This window comes from Lipotes vexillifer, unplaced genomic scaffold, assembly GCF_000442215.2.
Source record: "Lipotes vexillifer unplaced genomic scaffold, Lipotes_vexillifer_v1.1 scaffold4287, whole genome shotgun sequence".
Classification (NCBI taxonomy): Eukaryota; Metazoa; Chordata; class Mammalia; order Artiodactyla; family Lipotidae; genus Lipotes; species Lipotes vexillifer.
The window spans coordinates 70,676-95,750 of NW_006773205.1; the positions used below are offsets into that span (position 1 = coordinate 70,676).

At 37.6% G+C, this 25,075-nt stretch overlaps 1 protein-coding gene across 1 annotated transcript in view; it reads left to right on the plus strand.

The window, feature by feature from the left end:
* LOC103070786 (thyroid adenoma-associated protein homolog) overlaps positions 1-25,075 on the plus strand; it is a gene marked incomplete at its 5' end in the record, with an annotated part of 114,557 nt that overhangs the window by 69,430 nt on the left and 20,052 nt on the right. The window contains one exon of the mRNA XM_007448156.1: positions 4,032-4,123. Within this exon, the coding sequence (XP_007448218.1) occupies positions 4,032-4,123 (92 nt within the window). The remainder of the gene's footprint in view (positions 1-4,031; positions 4,124-25,075) is intronic.

A 25,075-nucleotide genomic window follows, 5' to 3' on the forward strand; every position in this document is an offset into this window, starting at 1 on the left:
GCAGGAATGAAGGAAAAAGGGAAGTGAGGCAAGAAAAGAGAAGAGACATTATCAAGCAGGTGTTGTAGTTTAACTTGCAGGAAAACTGAGCTGCTTGTCTGGTCATGTGGTGTATCTTCTAGCCAGGCCATGTGAAACTACCGACTCTGGGAACAGTCCCACCTTCTCTCTCTTATTGGTCAAAGTTCACCCCTTGGGGCATTAACACAACTTGTGCAGGTATTGACACAATCCTTGGGCAGCTGCTAGAGAAGCCAGATCCCATGCCCTGTGCTGTAGTATCTCATCTGAATCTGGAAATGGCTGGATGAGCCCCAGTCACCATTGGTGTCTGGGGTTTGACACTTGGCTTCCACTACTGTTGAAAAACCCTGCATGAGAGAGTTTCACAGTAGGGGGATGATGGGCTTTGACTGATGTAGTGAAAAGTGAAGGCTCGATTGTGAGGTGGCAGGAGGGAACGTGGAAGACCAATCAGGAAGCTATTGTAATAGTTCTGCCAAGTGATGATAGTGGCTCAGAATAGAGAAATATTAATAAAGATGGTGACAAGTGATAATTGGGCTTCCCTGGTGGCACAGTGGTTGGGAGTCTGCCTGCCGACGCAGGGGATGCGGGTTCGTGCCCTAGTCCGGGAGGATCCCACATGCCGCAGAGCGGCTGGGCCCGTGGGCCATGGCCACTGGGCCTGCGCATCCGGAGCCTGTGCTCCACAGCGAGAGAGGCCACAACAGTGAGAGGCCCGCATACCGCAAAAAAAAAAGGAACACTTGGTTGGCAGAGCAGTCAGAACACTCATAACATTTATCAATTAAGTTTGCCATCTTATATGGGCACAGTTTGTGGTGCCTCAAAACAACTACAATAGGAACATCAAAGATCACTGATCACAGATCACCATAACAAATATAATGATAATGAAAAAGTTTGAAATATTGCAAGAATTATCAAAATGTGACACAGAGACCCGAAGTGAGCAAATGCAGTTGGAAAAATGGTGCTGATATTGCTTGATGTGGGGTTGCCTTCAATTTTTAAAAAAAAAAAAAAAAAAAAAGATGCTTAACATCATTCATTATCAGGAAAACACAAATCAAAACCACAATGAGATAACCATTTCATATCCAGTGGGATAGCTATAGCTTAAAAGGTGGACCACAACAATTATTGGGGAGGTTTTGGAGAACTGGTGAAAATGGAACTCTCATACAGTGCTGGTAAGGATGTAAATGGTACTGCCACTTTGGCAGTTTCTCTAAAGGTTAACAGAGAGTTACCATGTGACCCAGCAGATTCACTTCTTGGTATATACCCAAGAAAAGTGAAAACATGTTCACACAAAAACTTGTATGTGAGTGTTCATAGCACCATTATCCATAATAGCCCAAAAGTGGAAACAACCCAGTGTTCATCAAATGATGAGTAGATTTTTTCAATGTGGTATATCCATTCAGTGGAATACTATTCAGCCATAAAAAGGAATGGCATACTGATACATGCTACAACATGGGTGAACCTTGAGAATGAAAGCCAAATGAAAGAAGCCAGACATAAAAGGCTGCATGTCACGTGATCTCATGAATATGAAACATCCAGAATAGGCAAATCCCTAGAGACAGAAAGTAGATTAGTACTTGCCTAGTGAGGGAGAGTAGGAAATGACTGTTAATGTGTATAGGGTTTCATTTTGGAGTCATGAAAATATTCTGGAATTAGGTAGTGGTGATAGTTTCTTACTTTGTGAACATAGTAAAAACCACTGAATAATACCTTTAAGATGGTGAATTTTATGGTATGTGAATTATATCTCAATAACAGGAAAATTAATTTTTAAAAATGTCTTAAAAGTTTATCATTTGGTCACCTTTGGAGGTTACTATGACATGAACTCATTCTGCACACTGGTAAATTTATGGAAATAATTCTGTACTAACTGATAACAGAATGACCAAATAGCTCATGAAGGAAAGCTTTTTTTTTTAATGGTAGTTTTTCTGAAAATTGTAACTAATTAATGGTAGAATATCACTAATTTGCTATACCTACTGGAATAAGTAATGATAATCACTGGCTACTAATGCGGGAACTCGATGAATGGATCAAGCTGGTAATCTGTTTGATCCATCTTAACATTACTAAAAGACATTATGTGTCTCCTGCCTTCAGTCTATCAAATCAAACAAGGGAGTTTTCTTTCTTGGTTGGGGTGGCGGATGGGTGCCCATTCACTTTGTAAAACAGTCCTCTGCAGTTTTGATAAGGTATGCCTCAGCAGGCATCCTCTTTCATCTCCAGACACTCCTGTTTTAAGTTTACTGCTTCTGGCAGTCTTTGTCAGCAAGTTTGGTTTAGGGCAAGATGGAGTTTGTGTTTTGATTTTTCTTTTCTTTTTATATTTTTGTATGATTCTTGAGAGACGATAGGGTCCTGGATGACGTTACCAAGTCATCTTGAACCTAAGGAGTCTTTGGGAACCAAGTCAATGGCCTAGGTGAGAGATAATCAAGACCTGAGCTAGGACAGAGGCGATGTTGATAGAGTAACAGGACAGTGATGGGTTTGGGGATATTAGGCAAGGCACACAGTAGGGACTTCATTAATGTTTGTTAACTGTTGAATGGACATAAGTGAGTTTGTCCAATTTTAGGGTTTTATTACAATTATGGTATGAATTGTGCCAGTGTATCTGTGGTCCATTTCAAGAGTTACCACACATAAATTGAGTATCTGTGGTCCATTTCAAGAGTTACCACACATAAATTGAGTCAGTCATGTGCTTCTAGAGGAGAAGTTGCAAACTGGTGGCTGATAGGTCAAATTTGGCCCACAACTGTGTTTTATTTGGCTTCCACAATAGTTTTTTTTTTCCTTTAATTTGTTGCCAACTTTTCAAAATAGAGTTCACATAAAAGTTGGGGTTTCTGGCTTCTCTTGAAAAAGCAAAAGATCTGGCAGCACTGGGCTTACATTCCCCTCAAGGCAGCAACTTCAGCTGAAGCTGAATAGTGACTGCATTATACCCAATCCTCTGCTGCCTCTGTCACTCACTGTCCTTATGGGCATTTGAGTTGTGATCCTTACTGCAGTAGTTTCAGGAAGCTATCTTCTAAATCCTACATTGTTACTTTTAACTGCCTTTTTTCTTATATTGCTGTTTAACACACCATATGACTCCTATCTAATTAGAATATAAGCTCTGAGTTAGCAGTAAGTGTGTGTGTTCTATTTCTGGACATTCTCCATGGGGTTGGTATAGGGCCTTACACACTATAGGGAAGTCAGTATATATTTATACATCTCTACTCTGATTTGGCAAGGTAATTGAGGAAGCCCAATATCCCATGGCTTTCAAGACATCTTTATGATGTAGGAAAGCGTCTTGACACATTGGTTTGGAAATAGGTCTGCTTTATTATTACCATTTGAAGAAATGATTCATGTTTATAGTTTTTTCTTCTTATTTCTGTGAACCAGTTGCCTCAGATAATCTTAGGGTTAACATTACTTAGTTAGGTTACTGCAGTTGTGTGGTTAATAACATTTTGTATATGATATTAAATATTTTCTTGGCCATATTAATAATGTGGATCCTTTGAGTTAGGTCTGATAAGTTTTTTCTCATAGGTAAATGATTACAGAAAATAAAAGGAAAGAGCTGAGCTCTTTCTTGGGATATTCATCATCAGAAATGATGTGGGAAAATGAATTTATTGTTTCTTTTTAAGTGTTATTTAATGACATAAGTACAAAGGGATAATGAAAACAGTTGGTGGTAATATTAGAAGTATAGGAAAAAGTTGTGTTGTGTGCATGTGGTTGGACTGTAGAGCTCAGTTTAAGAGGAAGTAATTGAGGTAATTACTATAAAGTTATTGAAAATTGTCTTCTTTTATGGACATAAACCACATCTTCTTTAGCCCCACACTAGGCAATCGGGTAATGATTTTGAATGTCTAGTTTGAACATTGTAAATGTTGGTTTCATGCCATGAATATTTCTTAACCTTTATTGTGTATTTATTTTTACATTAGGTGAGAAATTCATCCACACTTCTCTTCAGTACGTTGATCACAAGAATATTTGGAGTTAAAAGGGGAAAGGATGAACTTTCCAAAAAAAATAGGTAAGCTTCATCTAATGCTAACTTTACTTTTTTACAAAATATTGTCCTGGGGCTTTCCTGGTGGCACAGTGGTTGAGAGTCCGCCTGCCGATGCAGGGGACACGGGTTCGTGCCCCGGTCCGGGAAGATCCCACATGCCAAGGAGCGGCTGGGCCTGTGAGCCATGGCCACAGGGCCTGTGCGTCCGCAGCTCCACAACGGGAGAGGCCACAACAGTGAGAGGCCCGCGTATGGCAAAAAAAAAAAAAAAAAAAAAAAAAATTGTCCTGGCCAAAAATAATTTTTGGAATTTTGCTTACTTTTATAGATTCATCTAGAGCATAAAACTATAAAAATACTATGGTAAATTAACCTATGCTGCCAAATTCTAAGCCCTTGGGCAAAAATATCTACTGTTTAATAAGTGGACCTTTCAAAGCAGCAAAAAACTATATATCAGAGTAGCAAGGGCTGAAATGTAGAGCTTGTTTCTCAATGCAACAGCTAAAGTTCGTTTTTTTTGTTTTGTTTTGTTTTTGATTTACATCTTCTTCATGTATTCCTGAAATGTCCTATATTGCTTTTTCTTGATGTGTCATCAGGTACTAGCTTGTGCAATATCTTTGCTTTTATAGTAACTGGAAGTTTAAAGTACACTCATCGGGACATGTCCAGATTACTTTTACATTAACCTCTAACCAAGGGGAGCAGTTACGGATGTTGGTCACACAGAATAAACAGTGCTTTTTACTTTTAGGTCTTCGGTGTTATGTTTACTCTCTGAGACATTTTCCTCTTAAGGATTTTTTTTAACGTCTGAGAAAAAAACTTACTGAAATATTTTGATTATGAGTAATTTTTAGATACAATGCACAAGTTCTGTTTGTTGGTTTTTAAAGAAGAGAAGCTTTGAATAACTGTTTCTTTAGCACTCAGGAGGGTTTAGTGTTAGTCTAGTGGGTTGCAGTTGTTAACACTAGATGTCACTGTCGCTGCATGCTTAATCATTTCTTAACTTCATTTACTATATCTGATTTGGCCCAGTGGTCTTTCTCTTGATGCTCTAGAGATAAATCAGGCCTTATTCCTCTCCTGCCTAAAAAAGTTGATGATCACACTTTTAAGTCAGGTTTTAAGCTCTTGTTTATTAAAATATATTTTCTTGTGATGGAACCAAGTCTTAGGAATGAGAAAATATCATGAAATAATTTTGTGATGAACCGTTGGTAAATCTACTGAAATCTACTGGTAGTTCTGAATTGTTATTTAAATTGCTATTTATCACCCTATAAAATTCAATAAATATTTAAATGGAAAGCAGTTGGCTGTAAGTGTGAATTCCTTGAGTATACTAAGGAAATACTAGAGAGTTGTTTTTTTTTAGCTGAGTTGTATTTCTAATAATGATAACATTATTCCTTTGAAAGGTTGATTGTAATTTTTACTATTTAGCTGGTTCCTAAATAAATTCTTCCTGTCACTAGTTTGAAATCACTAATACTTGTTTCTTTTTAGCTTTGCTTATTTTGTTAATAATTAAATAAAGTGCTAAGGTTTAAAACAGTTTGGTCATATTATAAGGCCATGATAAATAGTGCATAAATAAAATATGATATGAGGTTATCAAACAAGTGAAATTAATGTTTAAAACTGAACTCGAAAATGAAGAAATGCTTTTTTTCCCTTTTACTTTTTATGAAGTGAGTGATTCTTGGATGTGTATACAAATTTTACTTTATACAGGAGAAAATGATCAGATTCATTTTATGTAGGTTGCATCTGAAGGAGGGTGGAAGCATAGCACAATGAAACCACACTGTTGTAATCTCTTTGCCACAGCTTGCTGATGTGAACCTCCATTATAAATTCATTCCTCTTAAGTAGGAAAGGTTACAAAATATGTAACTTTCTTGGAAAGAGGGAAATAGAACATTCATATAATTGTTTTGAATAAAGCTGAAACCTAAAATGAAGGTATTAAAAAGTTAATTATTTTTAACGTGATAAGCATTTTTGGTAAGAGTTTTTATTTCAATAACCTGAAGGTTGGTATATGTCATTATATATACAAGGCTTCTGTTCTTTGTTTAACCCTTAAAGAGTATATTTCTTGGCAGGACCCACTAGATATGCTCTGCAAAACCTTTAGTGTCTTAAACTTGCCATTATTTGTAATGATTCTTCTAGCTGTAGTTTGTTTAATTATGTCACTTTTGGATGAAATGTTTATATACCTGTCCACTACAGTATTAACTCCCCGTGGGCAGAACCTTTTGCTTCTATTCTGTGTATGTATCATGGGCACTGTAAGAATGCTAGTAATAATGATGTCTTGTTGGTTGGTTACTCAACCATTGAATAACTAAACTCAGCCAATGAGACCTCATAGGCCAGTGAAGTCTACTTTCACAGCCACAGATTGTTCTGTGCACAGTCTTACAAATGTGTGGTCTTGATCAGAAGGGAACTGGACAGAAAAAGAACATCTGCCTTTCCCATCGAGTGGGAAAAAAGTCTATCCTGGAGTAGACAGACTTGGTTTCTAAGCATTTTGCTACCACTGGAGATGACCTTAATAGACTCCCTTACCCGCTTTGCACTTCAATTTCTCCATCTATAGACCAGGAATAATAAGATCTGTGTTCTGTACTCATAGGGCTATAGGGAGAATAAAACAAACTAGTAACAGTTCATTTTCTTTTAAAATATTGGAAGTCCTGTGCAATTAGAGATGTAGTTTGCTTTTTCTCTGTTACCACTTCTATTATTGTACTCATCTCATTGTCTTACGGTTCCCCTGTGCTTTTGGAGTACAGGGTCAGTATCTTATCCTTATTTTTGTGTACCTGGTGCCTAGCATAGTGTCTGGCATGTAATGGCCAGAAATACTTGCTTACTGAATAAGCAAAATTTGTTACTAGATGAGAGATGAGAAATCTGGTTTCTCCTCCTGGCTTTGTTGCCATAGACCTGGCATAACCAACTGAAACAAGTTAGTTAACCTGTCTGGTTAACCTTGGTTTTCTCCTCTAAGATAAGAGATTTGGACTATCCTTGAAGTCTCTTTATTTCTATCAAATACTAAGCTAGGCTTTACGTAATTGTTACTAGAATTATGAGTTTGGTGAACTGCTATGTTCCCGGTGCCTAGAACACAACAGTACCTGCTTGGTAGTAGGGACAAGAAGTTCCCGTTTCATGTATAAAGAAAAGAGCAGAGGTTCTGCATCCCCATTTATAAGTATATAGAGTATGCTTGAAATGATTGAACTCTAGAGCTCACTAGCCTTGTTCTAGATGTGTCTTTTGGATTATGAAGAATGAGAAAACATGTTTCACTTGTTTGTTTTAAATAATGGTATTACATTTAAATTTTCTAAAGCTCCTTTCCTTTCTATTTATTACCCCCGGACTGACTTGGCCTGACAGAATGAGTAATTGATCCTTTGTATTGATAGAATCAGAAGCTACTCAGCTCTGTGATGTGGGGAGTATGCCGGGCATTCCAAAATAGTCTCCATCTGCACTGTAAGTGGGCTCACCTTGGTAGTTCCTCATTCCTTACAGGGCAGGAGCTAAACCAGTGTGATCTTTAACTGTAGGCCTTTCCCTTTAGCCCCTTTGTGTATTAACCTTCAACTGTTCTATTCCCAGGTAAAGGACAAATATCAATAAACATGTAGTAGTCTGAAAAGCTTTATTTTAGACTTTGCCAAAGCTTCATACAGGTACTCGTGTACAGAGTGTTCTATAGCTCTTGCTCTCTCTTCATTTTAAATCAGCCAATAAGAATTCTTAAGCATTTGTCATGAACTCAATATTGACACAGTAGAGGAGTCCATGAGAAATATAAAAGGTGGACCTTGTTCAAGGAGCTTACGTTTCAGCTAGGGAAATGAGAATTGTCATCTGTTGTGAAGCAGATACAAATAGAAGACAGCATACAGTAATCAGCTACACAATGTGGTCTGAATAATGGCTGCGTTAGAAATTCACTAGTGGGAGAGTTGAGTGGAGCACTTGGGGGGACTGTGTTTCTTGTAAAGCTTTGGGGATGAGTAGATTTGGGGTACATGGAAACAGGTAGGTTGAAAAAGAGGAACAAAAGAATAATCTTGTTTTCAGTGTTAAGTATAATCTCAACTCTGTCTTGTTAGAACTCATTCAAATTAATAGCTTAGGATGATTTAATACAGTTTAAGAGGAAAATGTTTGTAAAAGGATCACCAGGTCTAAGTAAAATTATTTATAATGACTATGTTAGGAGATGTTAAATTGTGTTTGTTTTATTTTCCTGGGTATAAATAACAGAGAATTGCTTTAGTTATTTCCCTTAACATCTTAGTGGTGTAGGTCTGGAAGGATCCTCTGAGGGACATCTAGTCTAGTCTAGCCCCTTGCTTAGAGACAGATTTTGAAGCAGTTTCCAGACAGATTGGCTTCTCTCCTGTTCTTCATGTTTTCTAGGAAAAGAGATTCCACAAGTGTTTGTGGTTACCCACTCCATTGTTTAGGAAAGAATTGGATTCTCAAAACTAAAATTGGGAGCTGTAGGGCAACTAGGTTTTTAAATTTTAGAGAATGTAATTATTAGAATTCAGAATAGCTTATTTGCTTTGAACTACATAGTAGTTTGTAGCAAGTGCCTATTTGACCAAACCGAAGATCAGAATTTTCTTTTGACTGTGGCCAGGATAACCTTAACATCCTCAGACCCAGTGGGTTCTCGTCTTCTCCATTTAACAAGCATTTATATTGCATTTTCACTCTGGGCCCTCTGCTGGGCACTGGGATCCAAAGATGAATCAGGCATACTCTTGGCCCTAGGGAAACTGACAATCTAATGAAGAATATGGCAGTTACCTGTGGCGCTAGAGTCTCTATTCCACTTGTGTAAAAGGAATGGAGAAGTGAAGGGAGATGGCATATCCTTAGCGCCTATTTGCTTGCTTGGCATGTGCCAAATTCTTTATAAGTGTCTATTTCAGCCTTCATCACAGCCCTGCAGAGTGGATAGAGTCATTCTAATTTCACACAGGAATAAACTAGGGTTGGTGAGATTGAGTTATTTGCCCGAGGTCATACAGCCAGAAAGTGGTAGAACTAGAACCCAAATCCAGCTACATCTGCAGAGCACATGCGGATTTATCCACCGGCACACACAGCCCCTTATGAGCACTGAGTCATTTTTGAGAGTGTGGCTTTAGATTTTACATCCTGACACTGTGGGAAATGAGGCACTTCACCAAAGTCTTAGTGTGGAGCTGGGACTCTCACATCTCCCATGTGGCAAGTTGATTTTAAGACCTTTTCATTACCCCCAGTAGGATATCAGTGTGGCCAGTAAGCCATTTATTTACCTCTATAAAACTCTGGTATTTGATGATAGTTTGGTGCTATGGGGAGAGGATTTGGGGGTTTTGTGATAATCTTTATCTATTGTATGATGTCTTCTAGGCTTAACCTAATGTTTTTCCAAATCTCTGCTTATATTTTTCATTCATATATTTAATAATTATTATAATAATAACATTATATTAGTTTTTATATTTGAGAGGACATAAGCCATCCAGTCCCATTCTCATTTTGCAGATGTGAATATTGAGGTGCTCAAGGTCACACAGCTAGTGCTGGAAATAAAGTTAATGGTTACTTTTAGCTCACAGTAAGCTCAACTAGAACATTTAAAAATTTTAGCTGATTATTTATAAATGGAGTTTCTATTAGCAACAATAATACTAGTTTGGATTCAAATAATTTGAAATTAAGCTAAGAGCCCCAGTGTTTTGATACGGTCTGGAGGTATCATTCATGCATTTTCCACAGTTGTTTACAGAACATTCAATCTGGTTCTTTAGGCAGAGTAGGTAAATGTGTATTCTTAGAGACTGAGAAGTTAAGTACAAGTCTTGTGTAACCCTTGTTGAGAAGTTCTTAAAATCAGAATTAAGTCTATTCTGACACTTTGGCCTACTGGAGAGTTTCATGTTTCAAGTTTTTGTTCATTCTTAGGTTCATGGATCACAGGTAGGAAAACCACAAATAAAAATTTTAACCAAAAAGAAGCTCTTAAAAAGAAATATGTTCATGAACTTGAAGTGGGAATTAGTCATTGTGTTCTTAAATATTGACTCTTGCAGGGACGAAGTAATCTTTGTTCCTAAGTACTGCTTCAGGCCATTGCCTTCTTTAATAACTAAGGCATTGTTGCTTTAGTTTGAGCATGTTCTATGGAATTTTGGCAATGCGTGCATCCTCTTTCTGCATCTCAGTAAAAGCATGAGTAAATATTTTTTCTTAGCTTTGGTATTTTTGTAGCTTACATTTTATATGAACCAGACTAATATAATGTAATACCAGGATTACATAATTTAGGACGTCAGGATTTCTTCCAGGACTATGAGATAAAGTCTTCATTTATCAGGGGTTTTACAAGCAGTATTTGTTGCTCATTCAGTACCTGCAGAGAAATACCACAGAGCTCTTTTCCAAATGAGAAAATGGAGTCAAAGAGGTTAAAACCAGAGGGAACAGTTTCTTTAGAACTTGGATAATATTTCTTCTCTATTCAGAACTTGGTCCTTATAACTATTGATTTTAGTAATGGATAGTTTAGAAATTCCAGGAATTTTGAACTTTTCTTGTTACACACCAAACTTTTAATAAAATACAATCAATAAAATTTTTTCATTGAATATTTACTATGTGCCTTGCCACTCTAATATGTACAAAAGTAGTTTATGACATGGTCTTAGATTTCAAGGATTTTATCATTTACTGAGAGAGAAGACCAACATGTGAGCTAGCTTAGGAAAAATGAGCATCAAACTCTGATAATGTCAGGGGATGAGGGGGTCAGAGGAGGATGAGGTCAGGCTTCGTGCAGGAGTCAGGCTTAATCTGGATTTGAAAAAATGGATAGGACTTGAATAGGTGAAGAGGAGGATGTTGCATATAAGGTTATATAGGCATGAACAAAGATATTGAGGTTGGAACACATGTTGTATATGTCTGAGAAAGTTAGAAGATAAACCAGACCAGGACTGAAAGCACATGATGGAAATATTCATCCGTTCATCCATTTAGTCATTTATTCCTAGAGCCAAGGATTCACTGACCATCTATTCTGTGTAAGCACTGAACCATGTTCTGGGGCTATATCAATGAGTAAAACAAATAAGCCAAGGAGACTGGTTTGAATTTTACACAACATTATGAATCATTTATAAGTTTTAGTATTGGAGTATTCCATGATAAAGGCATTGTTTTAGGAATCAGTTGAGAAGTGATTGCATTCTGTGTCCCCCGCTGGAGAATATGATGCAAGACCCTGGAAGAAAGTTACTTAGGAATAACTGATACTCTCTGTAGATTATTGAAGCTCGGTTCCAGCTTGGTGTGGGTTTTTTTCAGCATTTATTCTTTTTGTTACTTCTAAATTGAGTAGTGGCTATATTAGAGGGGAATATGCCCTATGTTTTAAGGATTACTAGCTTCCTCGAGATATTAAAAAGATTTATTGAAAAGTAAATTATAAAGTCAAGTAAATTTTGGAAATGCTGGATTAAATAAAAATTTCTTTATGACAGGACTTCTCAGAACATTTAATATGCTACAGTGGTTTTTGTGACTCTTCAAGAGTGGGATGTAACATGCAGTATTTCCCCAAGTTAAAGAACTTATATCTGGGGAATTTATATCTGGGGAAGTCCACCAGATATAAATTTAAAATGGTATCCTGGCATATAGTAGGTGGTAAATAAATATGAATCAATGAAAATTTCATAATTTTAGACCTTTTAAAATCTTATATTTAAAGTGCTTCTTTGGGGACTTCCCTGGTGGCGCAGTGGTTGAGAATCTGCCTGCCAATGCAGGGGACACACGTTCGAGCCCTGGTCCAGGAAGATCCCACATGCTGCGGAGCAACTAAGCCCACGCGCCTAGAGCCCATGCTCCGCAACAAGAGAAGCCACCTCAATGAAAAGCTTGCGCACCACAACAAAGAGTAGCTCCCGCTCGCCACAACTAGAGAAAGCCCATGTGCATCAGCGAAGACCCAACGTAGACATAAATAAATCAATAAATTTATTTAAAAAATTAAAAATACATAAATAAAGTGCCTCTTTGGGAGAATGAACTTTATATCCTAAATCAGTTTCTTCTACCATTTTGTCAGAAGAAGATAACGTCCGTTTCCCCAAAGTCTTGATCATTGATAATGGGGGAAATAGGGCCTACACCCTGGTTGATGAACTGATCAGCAAGGTCAGTACCAAGCCCATCGGGATGTAATGTATATATCTCTGTGTGTGTGTGTGTGTGTGTGTGTGTGTGTGTGTGTGTGTGTGTGGGAAAGGCAGGTAGGGAGAGGGGAACAGAACAGTAACCAGCTTTGAAATATAATAGGTAAGGCCTTAGGATCTACTAGGATGGCTGAGTTGTGTGTTGGAAAGGCAGGTAGGGAGAGGGGAACAGAACAGTAACCAGCTTTGAAATATAATAGGTAAGGCCTTAGGATCTACTAGGATGGCTGAGTTCTATAGCTTTGGTCTGTATGTCTTGCTAGCAGCATACCCTGTTGTTGTCCTTCATCTCCCAAATAACAGCTCCATTTGTTAATATTTAAACAGAGGCTTGCAATAATTCAGACTTGAAGCAGTTAGAATGCTTTTGGCTGCAGGTAGCAGAAAAGCCAAATCAAAATTTAAACAATAAGGAAAAGTTATTATCTCACATATAACCAAGAAGTTTTAAGGGGGATTGATTCGTTCCAGGTTGATAATGTCATCAGAGACCCAGGTTCTTTCAGTTTTTTGCTGTGCCATCCTGGATGTGAAGGCATTGGCCTCAGGCAAGCGTCCTTCATGGTTTCAAGATGGCCACAGTTCCAGCCATCACATCTAGATGCAGTAGATGCAATATTCAGTGGCCTTGTGGCATCCCTATTTCTTTTTAAGAATGACAACACCACCTCTGGTATGTGTTCCCATGCTGTCAACTCCACACTCTACAGACTTTCCTTAACATCTTTTTGGCAGAGTTAACATCTTAGTATGCCCCAGCTTATCCCTGACAAGGGAAATGGATCCACCATAATTAGCTTAGACTAATTAGGATTCTCCAGTTGGATCTGGGGTTGGTGTCAGCCCTCCCTGAAGCATATGAGTACTCAAAGAAGGGTGAATACCCAACCAAAGTCAAATACTGTTAAAGAAAGGATGGGATGAGGGAATGGATTTTTATTAGGTGACTAATGACGTCTGCTGCTGCATTCTTCTAGGCTATCTCAAAAGCTGTGAAAATGTTTCCATTTCATTAGGAAGATAAATAATAATATATGTAGTATTTCAGCCTAATAGGAAAGTGTATTTTTTTCCTTTATTTGTGCAATTCCTCCATATAATTTTTAAAATATATGAAGTAGTAAAAGTGTCTGGGTATGTGGTTCTGTATAATTCCCTGCTGAAGGCAAAGCCTTCATTATAAAATTTTCGCGCAGGAACAAAGTTTTGTCCTCACACATGAAAAAAGTTTTGTAAAGCTTTAAAATAGAGATGCTAAATAAAATACAATGACTTTTCTAAGTCAGAAAATGCTACTCTGCAATATGAAATATCTCCCTGATTCATAGCTAATCTCTAACAAGCTAACAGAATGTTAACATTGTTTTTTATTATGAACTCTAATTCACTTTGGAGTTTGACCTGTATATTACAACATTGATTTTGTTATTGTAGGGCCAAATGGTGTGAAGTCAAATGATCTTTCTAAATTTATTGGAACTGGTACTTAATTATTTTAATTTATTAACCAGAAATTCTTATTCTATTTAAATTGAGCATAGTATTTTAATGTTGGGGCCTCTGAATTCAAATTAGGCCAAATGTCTTGAACAATCTCCCTTTCTCTATCTGCCAGGTTTTTTTCTTTTCTGTCTTTCCAAACTGTTAGCGTTTTGTTCTGTACAAACTGCCTTTATAGAAGTGGAACAAGAGGCTGTCTAGGTCAGGGCGGACCAGCCCAGCTCAGAAGAAGATGGGGTCAGACTGGCTACCTTTGACAAGGATCAGCAAGTCTGATCCAGGTGCTAAATCTTGGAGGTCTAGAATTTTCTGCTCTATAAACACATTCCTAGAGCCATCCATTGCTCCTAATACATCTTTGTCTTCTGTTTATCTCTGTGATGACTCTTGTGAACAACTGATTTAGATACATATAAGTGGTCATTTATACACTTCCTCCCTTTAATTCACTTGATCCCCATTTTCACCCCCTACAATCCAAGCCCTCCTTCTAGGCCACTGGTTTCATTTTTATAGTTGGTGGTCTGTTTAGATGGTCCAACATTTTTTTTTCTTCATCATTTATTCAACAAACATGCTTACTGCATTCAAGACTGAGCACTGAGGGGAGTATAGACATTTATAAAATATGGTCTATGTATTCGAAGAATAGTGGAAGAAGTGAGCTAAGACTTGAACTCAACTGTAGTGCAAGGTGGAAAGCCATGAGTACTCTGTTAGCTCCTTTCCTCTCTCTTGGGGGAAGAGCCTGCATGTGCCACTCCTCCCATTTCCTCTCTTCCCTGCCACTGCGTAAGTGCGCCTCTGCAGAGCTCACACTCTTCACACACTCATCCTTTCTAGACCCTTCCTCCTTCCCATCCCAGTTCTTCTACCATTTAGGCGGGAAAGACTCATGCTACCATTTCTTTATCTTGCCTTTGTTCTATCTGTGGGACAAGCAATGATTCAGATCATGACCAGTAAACAAGGGGGCAGTATTAGTGATATGCCTCCCCTATCTGTATTTGGAAATGAAATTCTCTGTACTAATAAAACAGTGTCACTGGCCTCTGACGGTGGTGAACGCCCGCATTTTCCCAGAAACACACCACAAGTCATCATCTCTTTCTCCTTTCTGCTTTTAATTAAGCCAACTTAATTTTCCTTAAGCTTCAACATTTTAGGGAAGTGAAAGAGAACTTCTCTTTCAATGGTGTTCTCTTGCTTCGATTAGTTACTAATACTGCAATAGCATAGGCTTTAACATTTTATCATTGTGAAAGTATAGTGTTTCAAAGGGGAAGTAAATATATTTTCTGTGGGTTATCTGCAGTGCCACCATTTATAATATTTATGTCTTTGGAAAACGTATTTCAATTGCCAGATGATCATTTATAAGTTGTAGCCCTTTCTACAGATGGACATATCGTTCTCAAATACTTGCTTATTCTTTTCCTTCATGTTTTCAGCCCTGACTGCCTTCAACATTGTGCTGCCATGCACTGCCAAACTGGTTGATTCACCCATGAAAATTGAATTCCAGGGGATTCATGGCATTTTCTATGGAGGTTTCTTTCTCTAGAAATCTCTTCTTGCCCCCACCCCCAATTAAATTGAAATGTAATGATTTTTCTTGGTTTTGTGTATAATACCACTCTTTCTAGCATGTTTTAAAATTTTATTTATTTTTATTTATTTATTTTTTGGCTGTGTTGGGTCTTCCTTGCTGTGCGTGGACTTTCTCTAGTTGCAGTGAGCGGGGGCTTCTCTTTGTTGCGGTGCTCTTCTCATTTCAGTGGCTTCTCTTATTGCATAGCACAGGCTCTAGGTGCACGGGCTTCAGTAGTTGCGGCGCGCGGGCTCAGTAGCTGTGGCGCACGGGCTTAGTTGCTCCGTGGCATGTGAGATCTTCCCAGGCCAGGGCTCGAACCTGTGTCTCCTGCATTGGAAGGTGGATTCTTAACCACTGTGCCACCAGGGAAGTCCCTCTAGCATTTTTAAGTAACATTCCTTATGATGGACAAATCATGGTTAACTTAATAATTCTCTTACTATTAAATATTTAGTTTTCCCTTAGTTTTTAAAATATTTTTAATAATGGTGTGGTGAGTATCTTTATTTTAGGAAGTGTTTTACCATGTAGGGTTATTTCTTACGGATAGATTCTCCTTGGTGTGATTTCTTAGCAACAAAGTAATATAACTAGTCTTCAGATTCTTTTTATATATTGTCAGACTTCTTGATAAATTAATCTTGAAAAACAGCTTCCCCTTGTCACCTTCTTACTCAGGAATTTTCATTAGTTCTCTGTTGCCCATGGTCTAAGGTCTCTGCCCCTTTGATTAGCCTTTGTGCTTTTTGTTAAACCTTTTTTTGTTTTGTTTTAACCAACTCTCTACCATTGATCATTTACAGTCCATCTTATTTTTCCACACTATGCAAAGTGGTACAGGGAATAACCTCATACATTGTAGCTTCTCCCATTTTTTTGGATTATTTCTTTAGGATAAATGATCAGAAATGGAAGTACGGAGTTAATATAAATAAACATTCCATGAAACTGATAGCCAGACTTCTTTTAAGTAAGATATCAATTTACAAATTTGCCAGCACATATAATCTTTCTAGTAGTGGGTATTATTCTTTTTTTAATGCAAATTTAAAAGAATGTATGTGGTGGGGAATTACCATGTTGTTTCAATTTATATTGCTTTTCTTACTAATAAGGTTGAACATTTGCCCACATTATTTGTTGGTTAATTGTATTTTCTTCAGCTTAGCTTTCAGGGCCCTATATAATTTGAACCTGCCCTTTTCACCTTATCTCCTGTTAGTCAAACCCACAAATATTTATTAAACTTCTACCAACAAATACATATACTCTAATCAAGCTAATCTGCCTACCATTCCTTTGAGATTTTCCTTTTTGTTGCTTTTATTCATGCTTTTTCTGCTCCTGAAATGCTTGTCCCTTCTCATCTACTTATCATATGCTGATTTTTCCCATCCTTTGAGATTCAACCTGAATCTTTTTCTCCTCTAGGAAGTTTTCCCTGACCTGACTATGGCTTCTTTGAGAGCAGGGCCTGTGTCTGATGCCCCTTTTGGCCCCAGTGCCTTGTAAAGGGTCTGCCTTACATAGGAGGCAAAGAAATGATCTACTGATGTTGCTAAGAAAATGCATGTTGAGTTAGGCAGCTCTAGGTTTAACTTCTGGCTCTGACTTTGGGCAAGTTTAGTCCCTTGAGCCTCACTTTCTTTATCTCAGCATCAGTCTATACTGGGGATGATACTAGGATCTGCCTCCCAAGTTGCTGTGAGGAGTAAGCATGGTAATGCTCATAAAGGGCCTGGTGTAGTGATGCTTGGTGTATAGGAGGCTCTCTTTCAGTGGGAATTGTTTTTAAATTAACTGAACGAATAAACTGGTCATCCCAGCACTCACTGGTCTCCCTTTCCTTAGGCCTCTTCCTGGTGTACCCCAAATGATGTGTGCCATCTCTTTCTTGTGTTGGTACTGCTTCTTATGAATTAGTTAGGTACTCTCAAATCAATTCCAGGTTCTTAAGGGGAGGGATTGTGTTTTAAGTTTGATGTATATCCTAAGGCACTGTGTAAATACAGGTTGGTTAGGTATAGCTGAGTAGCTTTGGTAGCAGTGAAAACGAGGGCAAGCAAGGCAGTGATGAAGACCTCATTTTCTGTTTTTTTACTGAAACCTTTATTGGACCTTTGCTAGAAGAAATTATTTCTCCTAGGACCTTTAAGAAATGTTTACTTTTGTTGCCTGTTCAGCCAAATGGAGTTAGTTATTCAGTAGAAAATGGTAAAAATATCCAAATAACACCACTGGATTTCACTTTTCCATATAGTGTTTCAAAGTGTTGTATTCATTAATATTTGTGAGAAACCTATGGTTAATACCACAAGAAGTCATAAACTAAACCAGATTTCCCCCTTTTTTAACTTTCACATGGCTTGGATTAACAACAGTGTTACTCCCTAATTTACACCTGGGATTTAAAAACCCTTCTCAAAATGCTGAAACAATGATTCATATTTAGTCACCATGTGACTGGGTTATTTTCATTTATTGAAAATATAAACAACAAAAAACATCCTGGATAAAGAGCTCCATGTATTTTAACTAGTGACAGATGCTATGATCAGAATTTCTACTTAAGTCAGGCATTTTTGACATACACCTCAAGCCTCGCAATTAAGCTTTATGCCTTTCCAAACATAACAGTTAACCAATAAACCAAAATATCAGCCTGGTCTGGCTTAGCTCAGCGGTCTTTTGATTTCTTCCAGTCTGTTTGATGTGGAGGCTTATTGAGATTTATCTATTGAGCTGTTCATAGTTTGTAGGGCTGAGAGCACTGGTTATATTATATAAGATTCCATTAGTGACAGTAGAGTGTAGACAGTCTCTACAGTGTAGATAATTTAGTCAGTTGTGCTGGTCATGGTTTTGTTGAAATTTTTAAGACTTTCGTCAAGATTTTTTTTATTAATTCTCAGTGATTTTTGTTATTTCCCAGTTTATACTGTGAGCCTCAAAACAGATGTAGTTTGATTGGTTCAATTTAGTAGAAAGTTTTTTAACTTTCAGTAGAAATCTCTATGTAGATTGAAAACTTTTCCACTTATTTGGACCAGTTTATCCACAAGGGAAATAAAAATTAAAAATATACAGTAATCAATTATAAATACTTGGTATATGGGGAGTCAGATATCATTCCATTGTATTGTTTGTGAAGGTAATAGCATCAGTATACCCAACTTTATAACATAAAAGCTGCAAAGGACTTTCATATACTTATGTCATGTAATCCTTGTTGGAATACTCAATAAGTATTATTGTCCTCATTCTAAATAACACACTTGGAATTTATATTATTAATTTGCTACATGTCTCATATCTAGTATGAAGCAGAGCTGGTAGTCAAATTCAGATATGACTCCTAATCCATTTATTTTTCCATTACATTAAAGCTTTTTGTTCTGTAGTATACAATATTTCTAAAAGTAACAATGTCCTGCCAAACAGCTTTCCACTGGTTTTATCACATCCTCTTTCCTAAGAAGAAGATTAAAATTACTCATACTTACCCTGCTGGAGATAAGAAAGTAAGATCATACTGGAGAAATAATAAAACTTATTCATTCTTTCTGCCTCAGTTGCCACATGTATCGAATGGGGGAAACAACTAGCACTCACCTCACAGGGCTTTGGGGTGGAGTAAGTGAATTAATACATGCAAGGAGATTGAGTGCCTGGCATAGAGTAAATGATAATACATTTTGCTATTATTGCCATTCATTTGCTCAGCAGTGTTTATTCACCCTTTGCTGCATGCCAGGTAATGTGCTAGGTGTTGAAAGATAAATAAGTCAAAGTCTTTTCCTTTAAGGGTCTCACAGTCAAGGGAAGGAGACACACAGGAAAGTACACACCATTGGCGTGAATGTTCTGTATAGAGGCATGCAAGGAGAGATTTGGAAGCGCAGAGTAGGGATGAGTACCTGCTGTCAGAGGAGGCTTCCTATAAGAATCAGGGCCTGAGCTTGAAGGATAAGTAGAAGTTAGCCAAGAAAACAGTAGAGGAAGAAAAGGGAGCCAGGAGGACAGATGACAGTGGTAAAAGGTTGGTGTGAACACATTTGTTCAATCCAGGATTTCTTGAAGACTCTAATATGCTGATAGGTACTGTGACTTTCCAGTCACAGTATAGTTACTCTCTTAAAATGTTGAATTATGGAATCCTTTTTATGGAGTAGTCTATGAAGAACTATGTTTTAAGGAACACACTTTGGGAAACTCTGGATAAACTGGGCGGTGAGAGGTGAGTGCAGGTCAGAAAGAGGGTAGGCAGGGACAGTGGAGAAGGGCATGTTGATTAGAGATATTAAGACAGTCAGTTTAACAGTATTTAATGAAAAATGAGGAGACCACAGAAGAGGAAGGATAATGAGATGATGGCAGATTTGGGCCTTGGGACAGTGTCTGGGGCTGATGGTGCCATTTACAGAGGTGAAGATTTAGGAGGAAAAACAGATTGGTGATGGATGGGGGACATACTGAGTTCAGTTACTGTATCTGTTTTGAGATGCCTGAGGGACATCCAATGGAACATATTCATCAAGCAGTTCAGTATCCTGGGTCTGGAGCATATGAATGAGCTCTGGGCTGGACAAAGGAGTCGTCCGTGAGAGATGGTATTTTATGCCAGAAGGTGAATGAGAGAACCCAGACGGGTGAGGATAGACTCCTGGGGGCATCACTGTTTAAATGATGTGTGGAGAAATAGGATCTCTCAGCAGAGATTATTTCGACAGTCTGATATTCTTTGGGACATGTTTGTCAGTTCCCCTGTGCCCCCCTTTCAAGGTCCATGAGTATTTTATTTTGTTTTGTTTTGTTTTGTTTGGAAAGTGTCTGACTCCACCCATACAGGAAATCTACTCTGTGGGCCACTCCTCCCAAGAATCTGGGTAGTTGTAGAAAGAGGCATTTCACCCACACCCTAAGCTCTCTGCCCGTGAGTGTGAGATATTCCGCCCAACCCTTCTGAGCCCAGAGGGGGAAGGTGGAGCCATGTTGCACTGTTAAGTTTTTGAGTGTGAGGTCCTTCAGTGTAACTGGAAGAATCATGAAAGAGAAGTATTCCACTGGATTAAACAAGTTCAATGGATTTTAATTTTCCTGATAAACTATTATTAAGAAATTGTTTTGGAGATTTACTCTCTGAGTAGGATTAGCTAACCTACATTTTTCATTTGGATAAGTGATTCTTTAATTAGAAACCAAGATTTAGGGAATAGTTTACCCTTGCTTTATATAGTGTAGAGAAGGTATGTGAAAATGCCAAATGAAGGTTTTCTTCCTGATAGCGAGAAGCAGGGAAAAAAAGAGGACGTTATGATATGTTAAGGGAAAGGATTCTGTTCATCCAGCGTGCCTGCTTTTATCTTCAAATCTGCAAGTCTCTGCCGGCAGTTTTTTGTTTTGTTTTGTGTTTTGTTTTGTTTTAATTCCCTCTTCTTGTTGTGCGAAAAGTTGCATATTTCTGGCAAAATGTTCATTACTGGCTAGGGGCGCAACAAGCAATCCTTTGCCAGAGAATTAAGCAAGCAGAAGTCTGTCAAAACAAATATTCTAGTTTGAAAATATAGTCCTGCTGGGGGAAATGGGGAGGGGTGGATAGTGGAGGAGGCCAGGGTATGTTCTAAGGCTGAATATTTATTTCGTAAGAATTCTGTGTTCTGAAAGATTGTTGCTGGTAGGAGTGCTGAAGAAAACAGGATTTTGGTACATTAAACGTACTGATGAACAAGGATGGACTTTCTGGGGATTTTTGGTTTCCTCTTGTGTTTGGTATTTAGCTCTCATAATGACAGCCTTCGCTAAGAGTGAAACATTTTGATAACAAATAGCCTTTACATTTAATTAAAGAGGCATTTAACAAAACTTATGTTTACATGGAAGAACTCTCAGTCCTGAGGATATTAAAAATGTATAAACAAACATGCACATAAACACACAGTCCACTTCATAAGCATTTATTTGGCTGGGAAATGCCAACTTTTTATAATTTCAGTCTTAAAAGTACTGGCCGATTGATTCAAAAAAGCAAAATTTGTTTTTTATTTTTCTTCCCAACTTTTCATTGTATTTCTTCCTTGTTACTTTAAAAGAAACTCATTTCACAGAAGAATGATTATATATATTGGATAGATGCAACGTTTTGAATTTCTTTGCCATAGAGTTGCCTAAATCTGTTATAAAGTTGCTCTTCAAGTTGGAGAAACATAGGCTGACATTTGTGTTACTTTCCACTGGGATGGGGGTGGGATTAACTTTATTAAGCCTCAAGGATGAAAGTCCTTGCACACAGAAGTGGATTTTGAAGATTTCCTGACCATATATCTGCATATAACTGATGTTATTTTTTGAAAGAATTTAAAAAATAAAAGGTACTGCATTGTAATATTGAAGTAAATGATCGAACAGAATGTATTCATAATAAAGAGAAGCCCTCAAAATATTATTAATGAAATACAGACTGGTTTATTCTTATCTCCTTTTGGCAAATTTTAGACTTGCTACCATAGGCAATTCAGGAAACACATACATGCCTTATTCTAGAGCAGTGGGAGGAAACCCTGCTCTTTGATTCTGGGATTTGATATACTTCAGTTACTGGAAGAAACATTAATTAATGTACTTTAAAAAATTTTTTAGTAATTCAAAAGAATAAACTTTTTTCGAGGGGTTGAAAAGATCATGGTGCACCATTGGAATTTGCCTTCAGTAAATGTAACATTTGTTTTCTAAAGAATTATAACAACATACTTAAATTCCAGAACAGTAAGCAAAATAGCTTAAGTTCACTGACTTGAAAAAACATTCTTTTATACTGCACGGTTCTAAAATAAATACTTAAAAGAAACAGAGAGCAAGCCATTCTATCTTGGATTTCATTTTCCTTCAGATAGAACAGCTAGAACAAACATTCTTGCTAGTTAACATTGCCTGTGTTTTTATGAAGTTAATAACTGACCTGTCAATCACGTCCTATATAAATACGGTAGTTGAATGCTTTCTGCTTTAGAAGCACTTTTATTTACAAGAGCTGCCAGCCAAGATTTCCAAAGGACTCCACGGGCTGTTTGCTTTGATCTGTTTTGAGGGTTGGTCTCTTTATACCTGTTGGTTTGCTATTTATGATACCTTTGTGTAATCAGGTATGGGGAGAGCAGATGTGCAGAATAAACACGTCTTAAGGAAACCAAGGCTCAAGAGAAATCGTGTAATTATGCACCAACAGCTTTAAAGAGAGAGAGAATATTTTCTTAAATCAACTTAGCTGCTGTTATGATGAGAGAACAGATGTTGTGGTATTCACTCCAGAGAAGGAAAAGATTCTCTCTTAAATCTCAGTTTATAATGAATAAAGGTGGTGTGTTTATCCCCACCCTTCAAACTGTTGCTCTCCTTTAAATTTGTAAATTGTGGAGATGTTGCAGCTCTTCTCAGTTGACTTTGACCTTTGACCTTTTTTCATTGCTCCTTCCCTAGGAAATGTTTACCACATGTCTCTATCCAAATAATCAGCTCTCTGTGGGAAGAGTTACCTTAGCATTTTGAACTGAAAATGGCTTTTAACATTTAAGGCAGGTTTCAGAAAGGGATGGCTTTTTGTTGTGTGTTTTATGATTTTGATTTGGGGTCCCCCCCTCCCTGTACTGAGGGGACCTGAAAGCCAAAATCATCTTTGTATTCTCCCACAATGCCAAGCATAGTGCCTCTAATAGCATAAGGTCTCAGTAATGAAAGAATGGCAGAAATTAAGAGAAACCCAAGTCCTTCAGTCTTGTTTCCAAAATGATCTGTTGATCATTTGGTTTCTTTCATCTTTCAATTAAATGTTGCCCTAATAATTCCTCTATGTTATATTTACATATTGCTTTTCCCTAGGAATCTGTTTTAATACATTGAAGAGATTGTTAACTTCTATTTTACTTTTTTATTTAACTTTACTTTAAATTGGAAAGCTTCCCCTACCTTTTTAAACTAGAAAATTTCCCCTCACTCTACAGTGCTTTTGGAGGGACTGATTTAGAGATTTCCAGGCAGTTGTTCCCCCCTACTACTTTTGGGAAATTCTCTTTATACATTTTCATTCATATTGGCAGTTTTTGGTCGGCAACTTTTCCTGTTGTGACACTGGCAGGAATCTTAGACTTTCTGTGGAAGAGTGCCTGAACATGTCCTAAGATTTAGAAAGCAGGTCTTTTATTAACCAGGGTTTTCTCCTTGCTTTCATTGTTGCTCAGAAAACTTTCAAAATCCAGTGTCTTTAACTGATATGATTGCTATTTATTTGGTTCCTTGTTTATAGTTTTTATTTTTATCTTTTTATGTTTTGCTTTTTCTTCCAGTTTTATTGAGATATAATTGACATATAACACTGTATAAGTTTAAGGTATACAGCACAATGATTTGACTTACATACGTCAGGAAATGCTTACCACAGTAAGTTCAGTAAATCCATCATCGCATATAGATACAAAATTAAAGAAATAGAAAAAAAATTTTTTCCATGTGTTGAGAACTCTTAGGATTTCCTCTCTCAACAACTTTCATGTTTAACATAGAGCAGTGTTCATTGTATTTATCATGTTGTACATTACATCCCTAGTATTTATTTATCTTATAACTAGAAGTTTGTACCTTTTGACCACCTTCCTCCAATTCTAACTACCCCCACCTCTGGTAACCACAAATCTGATCTCTTTTTCTATGAGTTTTTCTGTTTGCTTGTCTTTGAAGTATAATTGACCTACAGCACTATGTTAGTTCCTGCTACACAGCATAATGTTCAGTATTTCTAAACATTTCAAAGTGATCACCATGATAAGTCTAGTTATGCTGTCACCATACAGGTTTTAAGTGCTAGCATCTATATGATAATCAAAGTATAAAATGCAGCCTCGAACACTGCATTTTCAGCATATTCAGCAGCCTTCCCCAGATAATCACTTGTCAGAGTAAAATCATTTTGTAAACTTGAGGGTAGATTAAAGCTTGGCTTTAAACTCTGGGCTCCGTCTACACAGCTTATGGGGTCAAAGGTGGGAAAGTCCTGGGGTCTCCTGGAGCCAGTGAGAGTGAGCGACTGCAGTCATGTCGCCTTTGTTGAGGCACAAGCCTCTAAAAGGTATGAAACGGCCCAAATTACATTTGAGCATCCTCAGGCCTTTGATTGCAGAACCTCTGTTGGAAGTTGAGCGGCACAGGGCAGCCCAAGATCAGGCCAGGGAAGCAATCAGGAGTAAACTGGGGTCAGCCATGCCCCAGACACCAGGGAGGAGACCGCCTCTCCAAATGATGTGCACAGGGACAGTTTTGAAAGTCCATGGTACTGCTTAGTTGGCAGATTAGCAGAAGGAAAGTCCCCTCCAATATTTTCATTTTGCATTCGTCCAAGGCTCAAACCTATAATTAAATTTTCTGAACAAAGACTTCATTAATACACACCATCCAGATTGATGACTAACAGCTCTTCCTTCCAGGTCCATAAGAAAATCTGTAACGCTTAATGCAAAAATAAAGACCCTAGTCAGGTTTGGAGGGAGGGTGAAGTAAGGTGTAGTTAGGACTGGGTTTGTCTTTAAA